The sequence below is a fragment of the Solea senegalensis genome, linkage group LG4, assembly GCF_019176455.1.
Source record: "Solea senegalensis isolate Sse05_10M linkage group LG4, IFAPA_SoseM_1, whole genome shotgun sequence".
Taxonomy (NCBI): domain Eukaryota; kingdom Metazoa; phylum Chordata; class Actinopteri; order Pleuronectiformes; family Soleidae; genus Solea; species Solea senegalensis.
The window spans coordinates 14,957,946-14,973,713 of record NC_058024.1 but is presented as its reverse complement, the minus strand read 5'-3'; the positions used below and the strand labels follow the sequence as shown (position 1 = coordinate 14,973,713).

The following is a 15,768-nucleotide window of genomic DNA, read 5'->3' as shown; positions in this document are numbered from 1 at the left end:
TATATCTCAACATTTTATCTTTTTTAATTAAAGTGCCCAGATCGTGGCACCAGGTCGTTAAGCCCATGCAGCAAATGCTTCAAGAAAGTATTAAATCTCAGTTTCCTCACATGTTTCTCATAAGACATGAACGCAGCAGTGGACTCACATGTCCCGTAAGGTAAAATGACAGTAAACTATCTCATCTGGCACATATTTCCCTACTGTACTACGTATGTATCTCGTCATCTGTCACATGTGTAGTGTTTGCACCTGTCCATGCTTGTTTGGTGGGAGGAGCTTAGGGCAGGGAGCCTTCAAACTATGGAAAAAAGAAGACAAGGACAGTGCTCACTTTAGACAAGGAATTACTGTTGATTCTTTTCCATTTTCAAATGGTAGCAACAACTATTCACGTCTAACTGCCTGCTTGGGACATCTTAGGCATTTCACCTCTCATTGGATTGTTAAAACACCTTAAGACTCATTGTAGTCCCTCGTCATTTACCGAGCCTGCACCTGGCTGCCTCCGCAGACATGAGGAGGCTTAATGAGTTTGAAGGAAAGTGTAGAAAATGGAAAATGATCCCAATTATAATGTTAGTAAACTTTTTACTGAGAAATTGTTTCAATGCTAAATTCGGGGTCTAACATGCGGCCAATTTTGTAAATTATGTTTCACATTAGGAGGAAAATGGATGATAAACCATGGCACAAATGAGTAGACACAGGTGTGATTCAGAGCAGGTGAGGCTTGTAAAGTTCAGGTTGCAATGTTATGGTGCTGGTCAAAGTGCAAATCTCTAAAGGCTTAAATCCACTTCAATGTACAGTTTTATAGTTGTGTTTCATTAGGTTGAGTTGCTGGTATTATTAAAGCCAGACTGAAAAGAAAACTCAACACCTGAGTCTGCGTTGCATCTGCTGTAAACACTGAAGGGAGCTGTTGCACATATTGCATATATACAGTGGCAGCGTTCAAAATGTGCACGCAATAGCCAGATTCTTTTTCGTTTTATGACAAATCGTGAATGCCCAGGGTGACTTTGGATCCTCTGATCCAGTTTTTATGTTTTCATCCTGTCAGTTGCTTTTGAATTGTTAAATAAAAAATATGGGTAATGTTGTCCAAAGCATTATTTCTCCAGCATGTTTTCTGCAACGTAAACACTTCATCCTGCCAAAAATATTTGCACCATTTTATTTCCACTTTGAAGGACATCTTTAAGATAAGGACTGGGTTGCCCCGCAGCACTGAAGTCATGAAGATGAATGGCTCCGAATTGTGTTGTCAAAGCTCCGGCTCTGAAGACTTAACATTTCAGACCAAAACAAGTCAAAGCAGCTGTGTAAAATAATAAAGATCTGATAAAAAAAAAAACAAAAACAAGATAACAATGTAGAGCAAAACATTACTCTTACGTTGTTGCGTGACACTCAGAGGCTTCTCTGTGAGGCTAATTTAAATTCTTTTGAGAAATGCCCTCTTGCGAAAACCAAATAGCGACTGCGACTTCTGTGTTTTATTTTAGGCACTAATGAAAGGTGAATCTGGAGTCTGACAACACAATGACATGGTAGCTCCAGTTAAAAGACTTAAGAGAACAAAGGCAGGTTGTAACAGATGGAGGCAGCAGTTGTCCACTGTAAAGACAAGTTTAATGCATATGTGTGCACTGGTCAGTCAAAGTTGCACTATAAGTCTGTTCATCAGCTACTGTATATTAAAATTCAGAACAAACCATATAGATTAAATAAAGAAATAATTCAGACCTCAAATTTGAAATGAGTGTGTTGATACAAGTGAAACTTCAAAGTCATGTACACATCTAGAGCTGAAATAATTAATCAATTATTAATTGATTACTAAATTAACCGACAACTATTTTGATAATCGATTAATCGGTTTGAAGCTTTTTTCACTAAGCTTCTTAAATGTGAGTATATTGTTCATTTCTTTGCTCTGGATAACAAAGAAATCATTAAAAGTCTTGTCATTTTGGTTTGTGGACAAAAGACATTTGAGAACCTCATAATTTCCACGTTTGACGAACACCGACCAACATTTAAGGTTTCCTGATATCATATGGACCAAATGATTAATCGAGAAAATAAATCGACAGATCAATCGATTATGAAATTAATCGATAGTTGCAGCTCTATACACATCAGACACAAAAGACCATACATTAGAAAAGTGGTAAATATTATGGGGAGTAAACGATTAATGAATGATTTTCTACTGAAATCAGCAGTACATCAGTCTTAACTGATCTTCTCTGCTTGCATTTCACACACAGGCTCGTGGTCACATGCATCTTAACCAATTTTTATTTATTTATATATATATATATATATATATATATATATATATATATATATATATATATATATATATATATTTATATTTATATATTGATGTGTGGTATTTATACACATGTCAATGGAGGAGCAGGAAAGACATCGAGGGCCAAATACAGTTCTATGGCAGATCGGATGCGGCCCCTGGGCCTTGAGTTTGACATGTGTGAGCTACTGTATGCTGGTTATCCTTCAAGGATGTGGGTGGAGGTGAAGCTCATCCCATCTGACATTGGGTAAGAGGCAGTGTTCACCCTGGACAGGTGACCTAATGTTAACATCTATGGATCCGATATACAAGTGAAAAGCTCATTCACACCTGGCATTAAAAGACATCCCGGATACACCTCCTGTGACCTTAACAAGACCGCAGTCACCGAGTGATACTCACTGCTGAAAAACGTTGACAGACTAAATCCGTTTAGACACTGCCACCTGCTGGTCAGATTTGTGTAGTTAAACTGATCCAGTGGACTACGTTTACCCACAGATGGGGCCAGTGATCCCTGTGTTTTTATTTTGCCAAGGATGTTGTGTTTGTGAGGAGAATCATCCTAAAATCACTTACAGCTCTAACATCTGTATCAGATCTGCTGCTCCCACGTCTGGTTTGGGTTTAGCCACTAAACTCAATTATAGTAATAAAATAGAAACCCTGTTTGGCCTGTTGTGAAGGACAGAAGGTGATCTTATCTTAGGGGTTCTTGTTGCAGTGGACTATTTTAAACAGTCATTCCAAGCACACAATATGCAAGTCTGTGGGACGGAATATGAGGATTTAGAGGTTTCCATTTAACATTATAAAAATGGCATAAGTCAAATCCAGTGCACTTACTTCTCACTCCGCAACATTTCTATCGTCCAGCATTAACTGATTTGTTCTTTTCATGTTGTTTTGTGACGTTGCCTCATCGCTCCGGGTCAGGCATGATCTTGGTAAATAAAATGTCATTAAAGTGTCTGAAGACAAGAAAAATTAGCCAGAGTCCAAACACTTTTGGTTTTAATTTTTTTTTCCATTTATCACCGACAGCAGATGAACTCTTAGCTTCAGGCTAAAAATCACCAAGAAATGCAGCCGCTTAAACCTCCGGCCTGATCCGTTTACACCCATCATAAGAACCATGGTCCTCCTTGTCAAATTAAATAAACCATAAGAAAAGAATAAGGAAGCAAATATAAAAGACTTTTTTTTCTTTAATCAGATGAAGGCATGATGTGCTTTGGTGGCTCCTTTGGCAAGTATCGCTGCACTTTTTGCACAGCTCACGTACAGTTTGTCTATTAAGTGCTAACACAGGGCAGTGTTAATGTGAACCCACAATGGAACAAGGCCACTTAACCATTTGCCTCGACTAAGCGATGAAAGAAAAGACCTTTTCTCCAGAAGCCACTACACGAGAGGAAAGAGTTTGGGTAGAAAAAGAGATGAGGGGTTCATTTGATTCCATAAGTGAGGGAATGACAATATGAGGAATTCTCTTTGAGAACAATCATAGTAGCACAAGATGGTGTTTCTTAAGAGTTGGAATGGGAAAAAGAGAGAAGAGACAGCAGGTGTGAAGGTAGATGAGCTGGAGAATCCTAAAGATATGATTTTCAGATGAAGCACAGATGTAGCTGCTGCTCTGAAGAGTGAACAATAAGTTCACCTTCAAACTTAAATGTAAAGCAGAACAAGGCTTTGATTATCTTTGGCCATGCCAGATCACTGCAAGCAACAGAAGATGCAACTTGTTTAACATTTCTTTAGCATTTGGTATAGAAGTCTGTTGGAGAAGAGCAAGCAAAAACTGTCCATTTCCTTGAAAAGTTCTTATTTGTCCAAAACCAAAGGGGCCGTTAAAAAGTGCCTCCTGACTTAATGTTTCATGTGCCCTCACCCACCAAACCACCACCAGCTGTCCAGCCACACCTCTGCCTTACTTCTTCTCTTATTTCCCAGCTAGGTGAACAGTCTCAGTAGCGATAGTGGTCCGGTTTGAAGGGCCCCTCTGTGGGCAGACCCAGGTAAGAGGCCTGCTTCTCTGTCAGCTTGGTCAGCTTCACCCCCAGTTTATCAAGGTGGGCAGCGGCCACCTGCTCGTCCAACTGAGGAGACAAAAGCAAGACAAGAGATGATGAAGGTTCTGTTAAACTGACTGAAGTCTTTTCAAAAACAATCTTTAATATAAATATATATTCACACACATACACTTCTTTCACATTTTTTAATCAATAGGGGTTTTTTGTCTGATTGCTAATTCTAGTTTTTCAAAAAAACAAACAAACACATTCCTTACATCTGTTGAGTCTTATTTTCTGTACATGTCCAAAACTGTCTGACAAACACTAAATATCTATGGGACATACAGAATAAAGTAGTCATTCTGACCTTCTTAGGCAAGAAGTAGACTCCCACGGGGTATTTATCAGTATTCATCCACAACTCGATCTGAGCCAGCACCTACAGGAGAGACATTCAGTGATTATTCCACAGCAACAACATGCTCTAACACGCTGTAAAGTGAAACCGGGAAAGCATCGAACTCTCCCGATCTCAAAAAGTTTAGACGTTAAAATTCCAGTACCTGGTTTGTGAAGGAGTTGCTCATGACGAAGGATGGGTGTCCCATGGCACAGCCCAGGTTCACAAGTCTACCCTCAGCCAGGACAATGACGTGACGGCCATTCTTCAAACGAAAGCGATCCACCTGTAGAGGAGTATTAGCGCTGCTGTGACAATTCAACAGGACAAATTCAAACTAAAGTCATAGTTTAAGAGGAATTTTCACTTCACATTTATTGTTGAAGTTAAGAGCATTTGTGTTTTCCACAAATAGTTGCCCGTTGTCTTCTAGAAAAGAAGCCATTTCCTTGAACCAATTCTGTCCCAAAATTAATGTGTGGCTTTTGCACAGTACATTTGTTTTGTCTCATCTGGTGCATAATATATTTTTGTATTGGAATCTCATTGTGCAAAAAAAGGCTTGGTACAAATGCATGATTATTGGGCAGTTTAACATGTGGGGGAAAAAAAATATTAATCATCATTATTTTTTTTTTTTACCTGAGCCTTGATGTTGATCTTCTTAGCAGCATTTTTGTTGAGCCAGCTCATGTCAATCTCACAGTCAAAGTGTCCAATGTTACAGACAATGGCATCATCCTTCATGTTCTCAAAGTGGCTGAGAGCAACACACAGGATATTTAGCATGCAATTTTGTACAAATAATTTTTATAGTTACATTTTTGAATTTTATTTTGCTAGATGGAGAAAAGAAACCAGAAAAATCTGAGAGCTTGTTTTAGTTATTAGAGGGGAAAAAAAACCTTAAACAGATTATCAAAATTTTTGGGGATTAATTTAGTGATCATACAAATGCATACATGCACGACAGATACAGTGGGGACTCCCACCAACTTTACAATAATAAAAATGTGGATAGTGTTTTTCCATCACCACTTGTCTTAAAAAAGGTCAGAGTCTAACTTACTGTCCCACGATGATGTCCTCACAGCCAGTGGTGGTGACAAAGATGTTTCCCTCCTTACAGGCTTCATCCATGGTGGTAACCTCATAACCTACAACAATGTCAGGGGTCAATATTATGGACCAACAGATTGATCAGTTGGACCAATTACAAAAATAACTATAAACATCAAATAATTTAACCACCTCTACAGATTACATTGTTGAAAACAACAACCTCAAATGAAATGGTTGACATTTAAATGTGTACTTAAACAAACATGTTCGGTACAGACTCGTCACTTACCCTCCATAGCGGCCTGTAGGGCATTGATGGGATCGACCTCTGTGACAATGACACGAGCACCGAAGCTACGGAGAGCCTGAACGCAGCCTTTACCCACGTCACCGTAACCTGCCACCACCGCAACTTTACCTGCGATCATGACATCTGTGGCACGCTTGATGCCGTCAATCAGACTCTCTCTGCAGCCATACAGGTTGTCAAACTTGCTCTACAAGACAGATGTAAAAATGTACTTATTCTTCCATTATGTCAAGCTTTTCCAGACAGAACGTCCTACTTTGGCCACTGATGAGGTTTAATATTTCATCATATTCTCAGGTCAATAGTATTGGTGGAAAATGGCTTGTTACCTTTGTAACAGAGTCGTTGACGTTGATGGCAGGGACCTTCAGCTCGCCCTTCTTCATCATCTTGTACAGGTTGTGGACACCTGTGGTCGTCTCCTCTGACAGTCCACGGATACCTGCAGACACAATGTGAATATATAAATATAAAAAAAAAAGACTGCAGTATTCCAAACTGTATCAAATGTTTGACAGATACTGCAGGTTAGGGCATTTATGACTTCTCATTTTTCAGATCGACTTAAATCGGTCAATAAAGTCGAGTCGACGAGTCATTTTATGACGAAAACATGCATTCTCAAGGACATTTAAATGAAACAAAACATAAAACAAATACCTTGAAATTGCAGGTAATTTTAAGTGCATAACACAAAGTGATTAAGATCTCAGCTCCAGTCTGGGCTTCGTTTGCACACAGTGATGTGCCTCACCCAACCCCCCCCCCGATTCGCTCGTCCGAAATCCCCCACCAAAGCTCAGCGTCCCCATTTTACCCGCTCCCAAGGCCTATGGACTTGACAGTGTCACCTCCACCCCGGGTGCAAACCCCCACCGGACTTGTCTGCTTCCAGACTCAGAACCTTTAAATCAGAGAGATTGCATTGTGTACACAAGCGCAATCTCAGAGAGAAGGAAAAAAAACATGTGGCCTGTCGACTCCTCACACGACTTGTCGACTTATGCCACTGCCGTCGAGACATCGGCTTTTCTGTTGATGCCCTACTGCAGGTATCAAGTTGCATACAATCTTGGTGGTTGGTCTGACCATAATGCATGTTGTACTGGATAATTCAAGAACATGTTAAAAAAAAACATGCATGTTTAAACTGTTGGTGGTGACAAATCACTCCAAGTTCTCAGTGTTGTTGTAGAGCCTTGGTGGAGACCACCACCAGTCTCTCTCTGCCACCTTATGACACAGCTACAACACAGACAGTTGAGCTGCAACGCCTCAAGGGGCAGAAAATCATGCATCATATAGTAATATGCATATGCAATAAAAAAAAAAAAAATCTAAAACATGTCAATCCAGAAATTACAGAATTACCCAATATGATCAGTATCCAGTCACTTATTTCTTTTCGTGGACACTTGAATATAGAACTTTACTTTAATCTGTGGATACTCCTGAATTTATGGTCATGTTGCCGTCACTAAAGTAGTGAACCCGGACGAGTAAAACCGGCAGGAAATTTGTTTAACGTGCCAAATTCTTATACCCCCTCCCTTTTAATATTGGTATTCAGTACCAGTTTATCAATAAATATATTTCACAAGAAACAAGCAGCATCCTCAAGCGAGACATGACTAATCCATGTCAAAGATGCTGTTAAACCAAATTAAACTTGAAAAAGAAGAGACTAAAAAATAAATCCTATTAAAAATCATGTGTTTCTGTGTGAACTGACCTGCCAATAGCTTGGGATATTTCTGGTGGACCAGGTTGGTCAGGTCTCCTCCGTCATCCAGGATCATGTTGAGGGGCTGGCCATCTTTGAAGTACAGAGTCTGTTCGATGCACCAGACATACTCCTCATCAGTCTCACCTTTCCACGCATACACTAGAGAGATAGAGAGATATTCCCATACACTGGCCATGCATCTTAATTGTAATTAAATAAGGATACATTTCATTTGACAACAATCTTTATCTAAACAGCCTTTTTGCACATTATCAGACAGAAATAACACACAGAGACAGAGAGAGACAGAGAGAGAGAGAGAGAGAGAGAGAGAGAGAGAGAGAGAGAGAGAGAGAGAGAGAGAGAGAGAGAGACAGAGAGAGAGAGAGAGACAGAGACAGAGACAGAGACAGAGAGAGAGAGAGAGAGAGAGAGAGAAATATTCCCATACACTGGCCATGCATCTTAATTGTAATTAAATAAGGATACATTTCATTTGACAACAATCTTTATCTAAACAGCCTTTTTGCACATTATCAGATAGAAATAACTAAAAGATACCATGTGGTCCTTCATGTCAAGTGTTACAGACACACTAACACAGAGGTGGTGTGTGTTACCTGGAATACCGGCCTTGGCAATGGCAGCAGCAGCGTGATCCTGAGTGGAGAAGATGTTGCAGCTGGACCACTGAACCTGATGGAAAAGGGAAGAGTTAAATTTATTTAGTTCTCAGGTGAGTTACACATACCCAAAAAACAACTGAATTTGAGTAATCTGGTTGTTATAGAGTTCAGGAACTAGTTAACTTAAGCTTAAAAATCACACTTGCCAAGAAACAGAAAAATAATCATGCCAAGTTTGCTTGAATGTTCCTCTATTAAATTGACAGTATGAGTGTTATGTGAGCTTTAATGGGTAACTGAACTTTCCAGCTATAGCTACACCTAATGTGTAACTGTTGGTGGTGACAAATCACTCAAGTCCTCGGTGTTGTTGTAGAGCATGGTGGAGACCACCACCAGTCTCTCTCTGCCACCTTATGACACAGCTACAACACAGACAGTTGGGCTGAAACATCACACAGTAACAAATATCATGGTTCTATAAAATCAATTTCAAGCAACAAACAATGTGAGCATTAGTTATAGTGAGCCAGTGCATCAGTACATCAGCAATAAATGAACTCAAGAGGAAGAAAAGAAAAAGCAGGCTGTGGACAGGTTGTTATTCTGTCAGTTCATAGGCTGCAGGCTCCTGCAGGACCAGACCAGTCTTAGTCAGTTTGAATTTTCCACCATTAAATTGACAGGTATGAGTGTTACGTGAGCTTTAATGGGTAACTGAACTTTCCAGCTATAGCTACACCTATTGTGTAACTGTTGGTGGTGACAAATCACTCAAGTCCTCGGTGTTGTTGTAGAGCATGGTGGAGACCACCACCAGTCTCTCTGCCACCTTATGACACAGCTACAACACAGAGTTGGGCTGCAACGCCTCAAGGGGCAGAAACACCACAGTAACAAATATCATGGTTGTACAAAAATCAAAACCATCAAACCAACAAACCATCTGAGCATTAGTTATTTATAGTGGGCCAGTGCATCAGTACATCAGCAATAAATGAAATTGAGAGGAAGAAAAGAAAAAGAATAAAAAGCAGGCTATGGACAGATTGTTATTCTCTGTTGGTTCTCAGGCTGCAGGCTCCTGCAGGACCAGACCAGTCACAGTCGGACCAAAAAAAAAACATGATTACAGAACATGCCGGTTGGCCTTGAGACAGTGACGGGAGAGAGAGAAAATCCTAGACTTCCACAGACAGTTTATTCTATTATATTAATAAACTTGTCTGTTATTCTACCACTGCTACAAAGCTACTTGTCCATCACAGAAGACAATGAAGTTAAACTGGAGCAATCCTAGTACAAAGCAGTACACACACACACAGACACAGACACAGAGACAGACAGACAGACAGACAGATTTTCATTGACAATTTCATTGTGCACTACAATAATGACAATAAAGATTTTGTATCACTCAAACCAAGTTTGTTCATGTGTATGTTATTAGAGAATATAAAAAGACCTACATGTCACAAGCCAAGTAAATGTGGACAAACGCCAACTAAGAAATTTGGTTATTTTTTGTCTTAGTATTTGCCCGGACCAGACAATGTACAACCAAAATACATTACTAGTCTCAATGGAACTAAAGGTCTCGCTCAATGTTGTGCAAGAGTGCATAAGAGACTTTAAAAAAACAAAGTTAGGATTTGTCCTGTCCTAGTCCAATCGTTTACAACAAACTTAAAAGAAACACAATGTAAGATTTCAACCTTCAAATAATGTCTCCCAAGATTATTTCAGTTCATCAACTCATAACAGGGTGAATGGCACTCCCTGCATTGTTAAGTTAGTCAAGGATGATTTATGTACACAAAATCCTCCTGCACTTTCAGCTGCATTATCACCACATCATGAATCAGTAATAGATGCCAAACTTGAAGCAGATTGAAAATGTTACCTCAGCACCAAGGGCAAGGAGGGTCTCAATGAGCACAGCTGTCTGGAGGGTCATGTGGAGGCATCCGGCAATGCGAGCGCCCTTCAGGGGCTTAGACTGACCGTACATCTCCCTCATCTTCATCAGACCAGGCATCTCATTCTCTGCAATATCAATAGCCTTACGTCCCCATTCAGCCAGGCTCATGTCAGCTAAGAGAAAGAGACAGGAATATGTTCAAAGAGTTGTTCATTCCTACATCCACATCAAGAAGCCACTGAAATATTGTTTTTTACTTTAGAAAAAAACAATATATCTCACAACACATCAAGGTAAGACTTTAGCAGATCAATTATAAATGTACTCTTAAAACCACAAACAAAAGCTAACCCATTGAAATGTCAATATATGCTGGCTCCTCCCATTTACTGTGAGAACAAAGTAAATAAATATCTTTAGTTTGTGATCAAATCAGGACATTTGAGGATGTCATAGTTTAAGTGTCTAGGAAACAATGATTACATTTTTGATGTTTAAGCATTTTATGGACCAAACATCCAATAAGTTAAATCAGTAGCTGCTGCCCTACAGGGTAATGACAGGTCCTATGAATAAACAGAGGTCTTGAAAAAAATAAGCATACAAAACACTGTTACTAAACACAAGCCACATTTTTCCTGCTAAAGTAAGAAAATAAAACAACAGTTTGTTAAAAAAAGATTAAAAAAAAAACAGAAGAAGGAAGACAAACGCTTGTCAGTTACAATCAGGTGGGTTTATGTGGAAAAACATTACCACAGAGGCAGCACAGCAGGGAAAATGCCAGACTGATATTTACCAGCTGACTAATTTACCCACTAATCTTATTATCTGCTCTTAAAACTATAGATGATCAAGATACTAGAAAGTAGTAAGTGCAGTACAGGTTTAAAGCTACAGGCATCATAGTGGTGCAGGTATCTCTCTGGATGGAGCCCGGATAACCCACCCCCCCTTCACCTTGACCCCTCCTCCACCACTAAAGGCTCTGTTCAAACACAGCTCTGCTGCTGTGACCGCCCTAAACCTGCACAGGTCGGCACAGTCCAGAGTGAGGATTATGAACACAAGTTCACACCGAGGTCAAAGCAGTGCCTGAACTGATACCCCTGTTAACTGCAAACTGAAGTATCTGCATTTCCCCACTCAATGTATTTGTGATTCACAAGGGACAATTTACAGAAAGAAGGGTGCTTCTGTGAATTGTACAGAGAACCATGTGATCTGGGCAATTATTTAAATGTTTTAAAGAGAATAGACCCTAAGGCAGTTACTTAAAAATGCAACATAACCAACATGTGACAAGTGTATTTTTAAGAGCAGAGGGTATGGAGCAGAGACTGCTCACATTCCCAAAAAAAGAGACTCAATGGTCATTACTATATAAACAAATGGTTGTATACACAAATTGAATGCCTGCACCTAAGGAAAAACTAAAACAAAACATGCTCATGTTTAACGGTCAGTGGTGGTTAATCACTCCATTCGTTATTGAGTCTCAGTGCAGACCACCACCAGTCTCTCTGCCACCTTATGACACAGCTGCAACACTGACAGTTGAGCTGCATGTTTACCACATGCTTTAATGCTTTGAAGGCAATGACACTTCGATGTTGGTCCTTCCACAAACTCGTTTCATTCACCACTTTAACCCAAAGTATCAGAACTTGGGGAGAAATTTGTCTGTGCATGACAGACCTGGTACTGATTTGCATTATTATAACACACCCATTAAACACGCCCAGTGAATAATGAGTTGACTTTGCCCCAGAACTATCTGTTAACATATTGTGCAACTGTTCTGCTTCCAACCAGATGCCTCATGCATATAACCTTGCTACCAGTTACAGTATTACATCATGCTTTTATTACAATTTAATTGAATAATACAAAAAAGTAAACGCTACGTATTTATCAATGCACAATCGTCAATTTGCATTTCTTTTTCCCCCACTAATATTATTTCTAAAGACAAAACAGATCGAGATAACTTAAAACTGACTTGACCAATATAGTAAAAGTTAGATTTACTTATAAAACATTTACTCTGCGCAACCTTTATTCACATGCATTAAGCTGTACTAATGTCTGCACACGAACACCACGTGTAGTGTCAGTAGCACTACTATGAACATATGGTCTCCGACCGCTCCATTCAAATAACTTCTGGCGGCGGGGCGCTAAGCATCATGGGGATTTGTAGTTTACAATTACAGAACAAAGCGACAGTGCGAAAAGCGTTGGGCTAGGCTAGTAAACTACAACATCCAGAGGCAGTGGATGTCATTTACGTTAACGGGCTCGAGGCTCGAACAGCATTAAATCTCAACAATTTCATTCATACATATGAAAACAAGTCTGTAAATTACTAATAACCGAAACATTTAGTTTATAGCCACGATGACTGTAACACACAACAGACGTGCACATTTAATCTAAAAACAACAGATTACAGCTGACATTATGCTAATGAGTTAGCATACTGTCAACTACGCCAATAAGACAAGCGAGAGTTGACATCATTAACGCCAATGTAATTACCTAACACTTCAGCGTGTCAGAATACATACGTTCCGTTTCTGTGTTTGAGGTTTTACGCTAAGCCCGGGTCTTCCGGCGCGCTCGTTAGCATGCATTTAAACAGGATGTTAGCTTGTCAACTGCCGCCCAACTTCAAACCTAGAAGCTGAACAAGGTAACGAGTGACACTCACCAACTTTGAATGGTAGTTTGTCAGACATGTTTGTTTTCTGATGTTTAGTTCACGGCAGGGTGAGTAGTGCTGCTGCAGCCTGGCCGACGGACAGAGGCAAAGAGGGAGGAGCAGAAACGTGACCGCTCGGTTTTTATCGTCGGAGCCGAGTTTACACGACGATCCCGCACTGACTCTAGATTCCGATTGGCCACAGACAGTCCCGCCCCACACGAGAGGGATTTGGTTGGATAAGGCTTAAAGTGTGCCAGCCAAACAGTGGACCAAAGTTTTGGATAAAATTGGTCTGGACTGGTTTGGTCTTACATAGTGTGTCCGAAGTCAAGCTAAGTAAAGTTAAGGGACTTTGGTGAGTAACTGCATTATGCATGTCCTATTTTATAATCATGAAACCTAAAATAAATAAAACATAAAACATTGTAGTATCAGATAAGACACAAACACTGCAAATATTCTATGTGTATACATGCATCATTATTGCTCTTATGGCAAGAGGTTTTAGCATTTAATCGGTAGGATATTCACTACCAATATCTGCAACGTCATTCTTACTTAAAAACTGCAGTTAAGTTTAAGCTTTTTACTAGTCAGAATGACGTGACATATGTCTGCAATTCAGCTTTTGCTAATTCCAGATTGTCTAGAGATGTAGCTGTCTACAATGTCATTATGACTTGTCACAATTCAAATTCAAGTTATATTTAATTATCTACATTTAGATAATTATATCTACATTGTCCTTTTTAGATATCTTGAATTAAAGTTTCAGATAGAATTAAGTTGAGCATATCTTGAACTTGAATTGTGACGAGTCATAATGACATTGTAGATATGTGAAGATGGAGTTAAACAGGAATATCTGCAACTGAATTGTAGATATCCATAATGACAAACCAAAACAAAAACCAAACCATCATTCTGACTAGTAAAAACTGAATTACAGGTATCTGAAACCGACTAGTATGTTTCAGATTATAAAAATGAGGTTACAGATGTCTGCAACTACAATTTATACTAGTCACAATGAAATTAGAAATTAAATGTTAAAAAGGTTGGCCTTTAGGTTCTACAAGTTTATCCTCTATGTAATCAATGTTTGCATTTCAGTTGAAGTCAGTCCTTATCCTTTTCTCATCCTGCAGGTCACTTCAAGTTCGGATTAATTTTTCACTTTGGATCCCTGACTTTCGACCTCAGAATTCCTCCCCCAGTCCAAAACATGCAGATTTGGGGATTAGGCAAATTGGACTCTCTAAAAAGCAGTAGAAGAGTGAGTGAGTGAGTCACTGACTTTTTTTGAGAAGTCTCCTTCCACTTGATGAAGAACCCCAAACCCCAGGGTCAACTGTTTTGTTTCTGAACCTGAAAATAACATTACATCCATGTGCATGATTTCTACAGACATTGACAATGGTATGAAAGCGTTTGCCAAAACATTAACATTCAATACAATTATGTTCCGGTTGGAACAAGGGCCTTTCTGCATGGAGTTTGCATGTTCTCCGGGTTCTCCGGCTTCCTCCCACAGTCCAAAAACATGCAATATGGGGATTAGGTAAATTGGACACTCTAAATTGACCATAGTGAGAATGAATGGTTGTTTGTCTCTACGTGTGTGGCCCTGCGATGGACTGGCGAACTGTCCAGGGTGTACCCCGCCTATCAACCCTATGTCAGCTGAGATTGGCACAGCACCCCCCGCGACCCTCTGGTGGAGGATAAAACGGTAGATGATGGATGGATGGCCTTATGAACTGGAATGGCAGCTACATAACTGGTTATGGTTTGGCTCAGATCTAGGTTGTCCAGGCCTAAGGGGAAAGTTCTTAGCTGTTGAATAAACAGATTAATACTGAAATAAATAAACACACAGTCATTGTGTGGTCACAGTCATATTATGTTTTTTCAGCAAACCACTCTGCATTCTCATCTGCATCAGTGTGTTTGATATATGGGAAAGCACTCAAACCTCCACTATGATGTTTTCCACACTGTCAATGGATCTGTATTTGCATCACCACAAATACCTAATAATCTCTGCCTTGAGCCATAACCAACAAACAAACATTTGATCCAAATTGGTTGTTTAGTTTTTGAGTTATGATGCTCACAGACGAACAGAGAAGACCAAACAAATAACATCACTGATGGGGGTATCAATGAAGCAGATAATACTGTATATACAATAATAATAAAGTACATTAAGCCATCCCAGTCACTTTTAATTGAATTATCCTTTATGAAGTTGTTATATAAGCACTTGATTGATTTGATTGGTCAATTAATAATTTATATGAATTTTGTAGGGGGATGTTTTGTTAGGTCGAACTTCTTCATACATAAAAGCAGCGATAAGTAGCTGACGTACATTTGTGTGTTTGTTTTTACTAAGAATAGCCATTACGCCTCCTTAACTTCTCACAAACCTCATACTTGGCATAGCCAGCCCACTGGACCTGGTCTCAGACTAACTGAGGGCAAAGGTCCTCCACCTCATTCTTTCACTGCTAATTTGGACATAGTGATGCATAAATGCAATAAATCAGTGGCAGGAGTAATGGACAGGTGCTTCCTGAGATGAGCAGGAATAAACCAGTGTGGAATTTGGGAAGCAGTGACTAAAAATCAGAATGAAGAAAAAGAAAAGTCAGGACACACACAGG

The 15,768-nt window shown here is 39.6% G+C and overlaps 1 protein-coding gene and 2 non-coding genes across 3 annotated transcripts; all 3 read right to left on the bottom strand.

Moving 5' to 3' along the window:
- Nucleotides 1-3,326: 3,326 nt before the first annotated feature.
- ahcy (adenosylhomocysteinase) lies at nt 3,327-13,225 on the bottom strand. The gene is made up of 11 exons (XM_044024561.1): nt 13,106-13,225; nt 10,375-10,565; nt 8,466-8,541; nt 7,852-8,004; nt 6,449-6,561; nt 6,099-6,306; nt 5,817-5,904; nt 5,390-5,507; nt 4,911-5,033; nt 4,715-4,786; nt 3,327-4,431 (listed from the first exon to the last, which is right to left on the bottom strand). Exons 1-11 carry the CDS (start codon nt 13,131-13,133, stop codon nt 4,300-4,302), a joined length of 1,302 nt encoding a protein of 433 aa, XP_043880496.1. The 5' UTR covers nt 13,134-13,225; the 3' UTR covers nt 3,327-4,299.
- LOC122768894 lies at nt 7,269-7,406 on the bottom strand. The gene has a single exon (XR_006360389.1). It is a non-coding gene; the product is annotated as a small nucleolar RNA SNORA17 (small nucleolar RNA).
- Nucleotides 9,226-9,355, bottom strand: LOC122768896. Its single transcript, XR_006360391.1, has one exon. It is a non-coding gene; the product is annotated as a small nucleolar RNA SNORA17 (small nucleolar RNA).
- Nucleotides 13,226-15,768: the final 2,543 nt, after the last annotated feature.

What these genes read in the sequence shown, in the direction of transcription:
- ahcy (XM_044024561.1), bottom strand. Translation starts at nt 13,133, where the DNA reads ATGTCTGACAAACTACCATTCAAAGTTG. An exon ending in ATATCCCAAGCTATTGGCAG is followed by an intron (nt 6,562 to 7,851) that starts GTCAGTTCACAC and finishes TTGTGTCTGCAG; the next exon opens with GTATCCGTGGACTGTCAGAG. An exon ending in CCTACAGGCCGCTATGGAGG is followed by an intron (nt 5,905 to 6,098) that starts GTAAGTGACGAG and finishes ACATTGTTGTAG; the next exon opens with GTTATGAGGTTACCACCATG.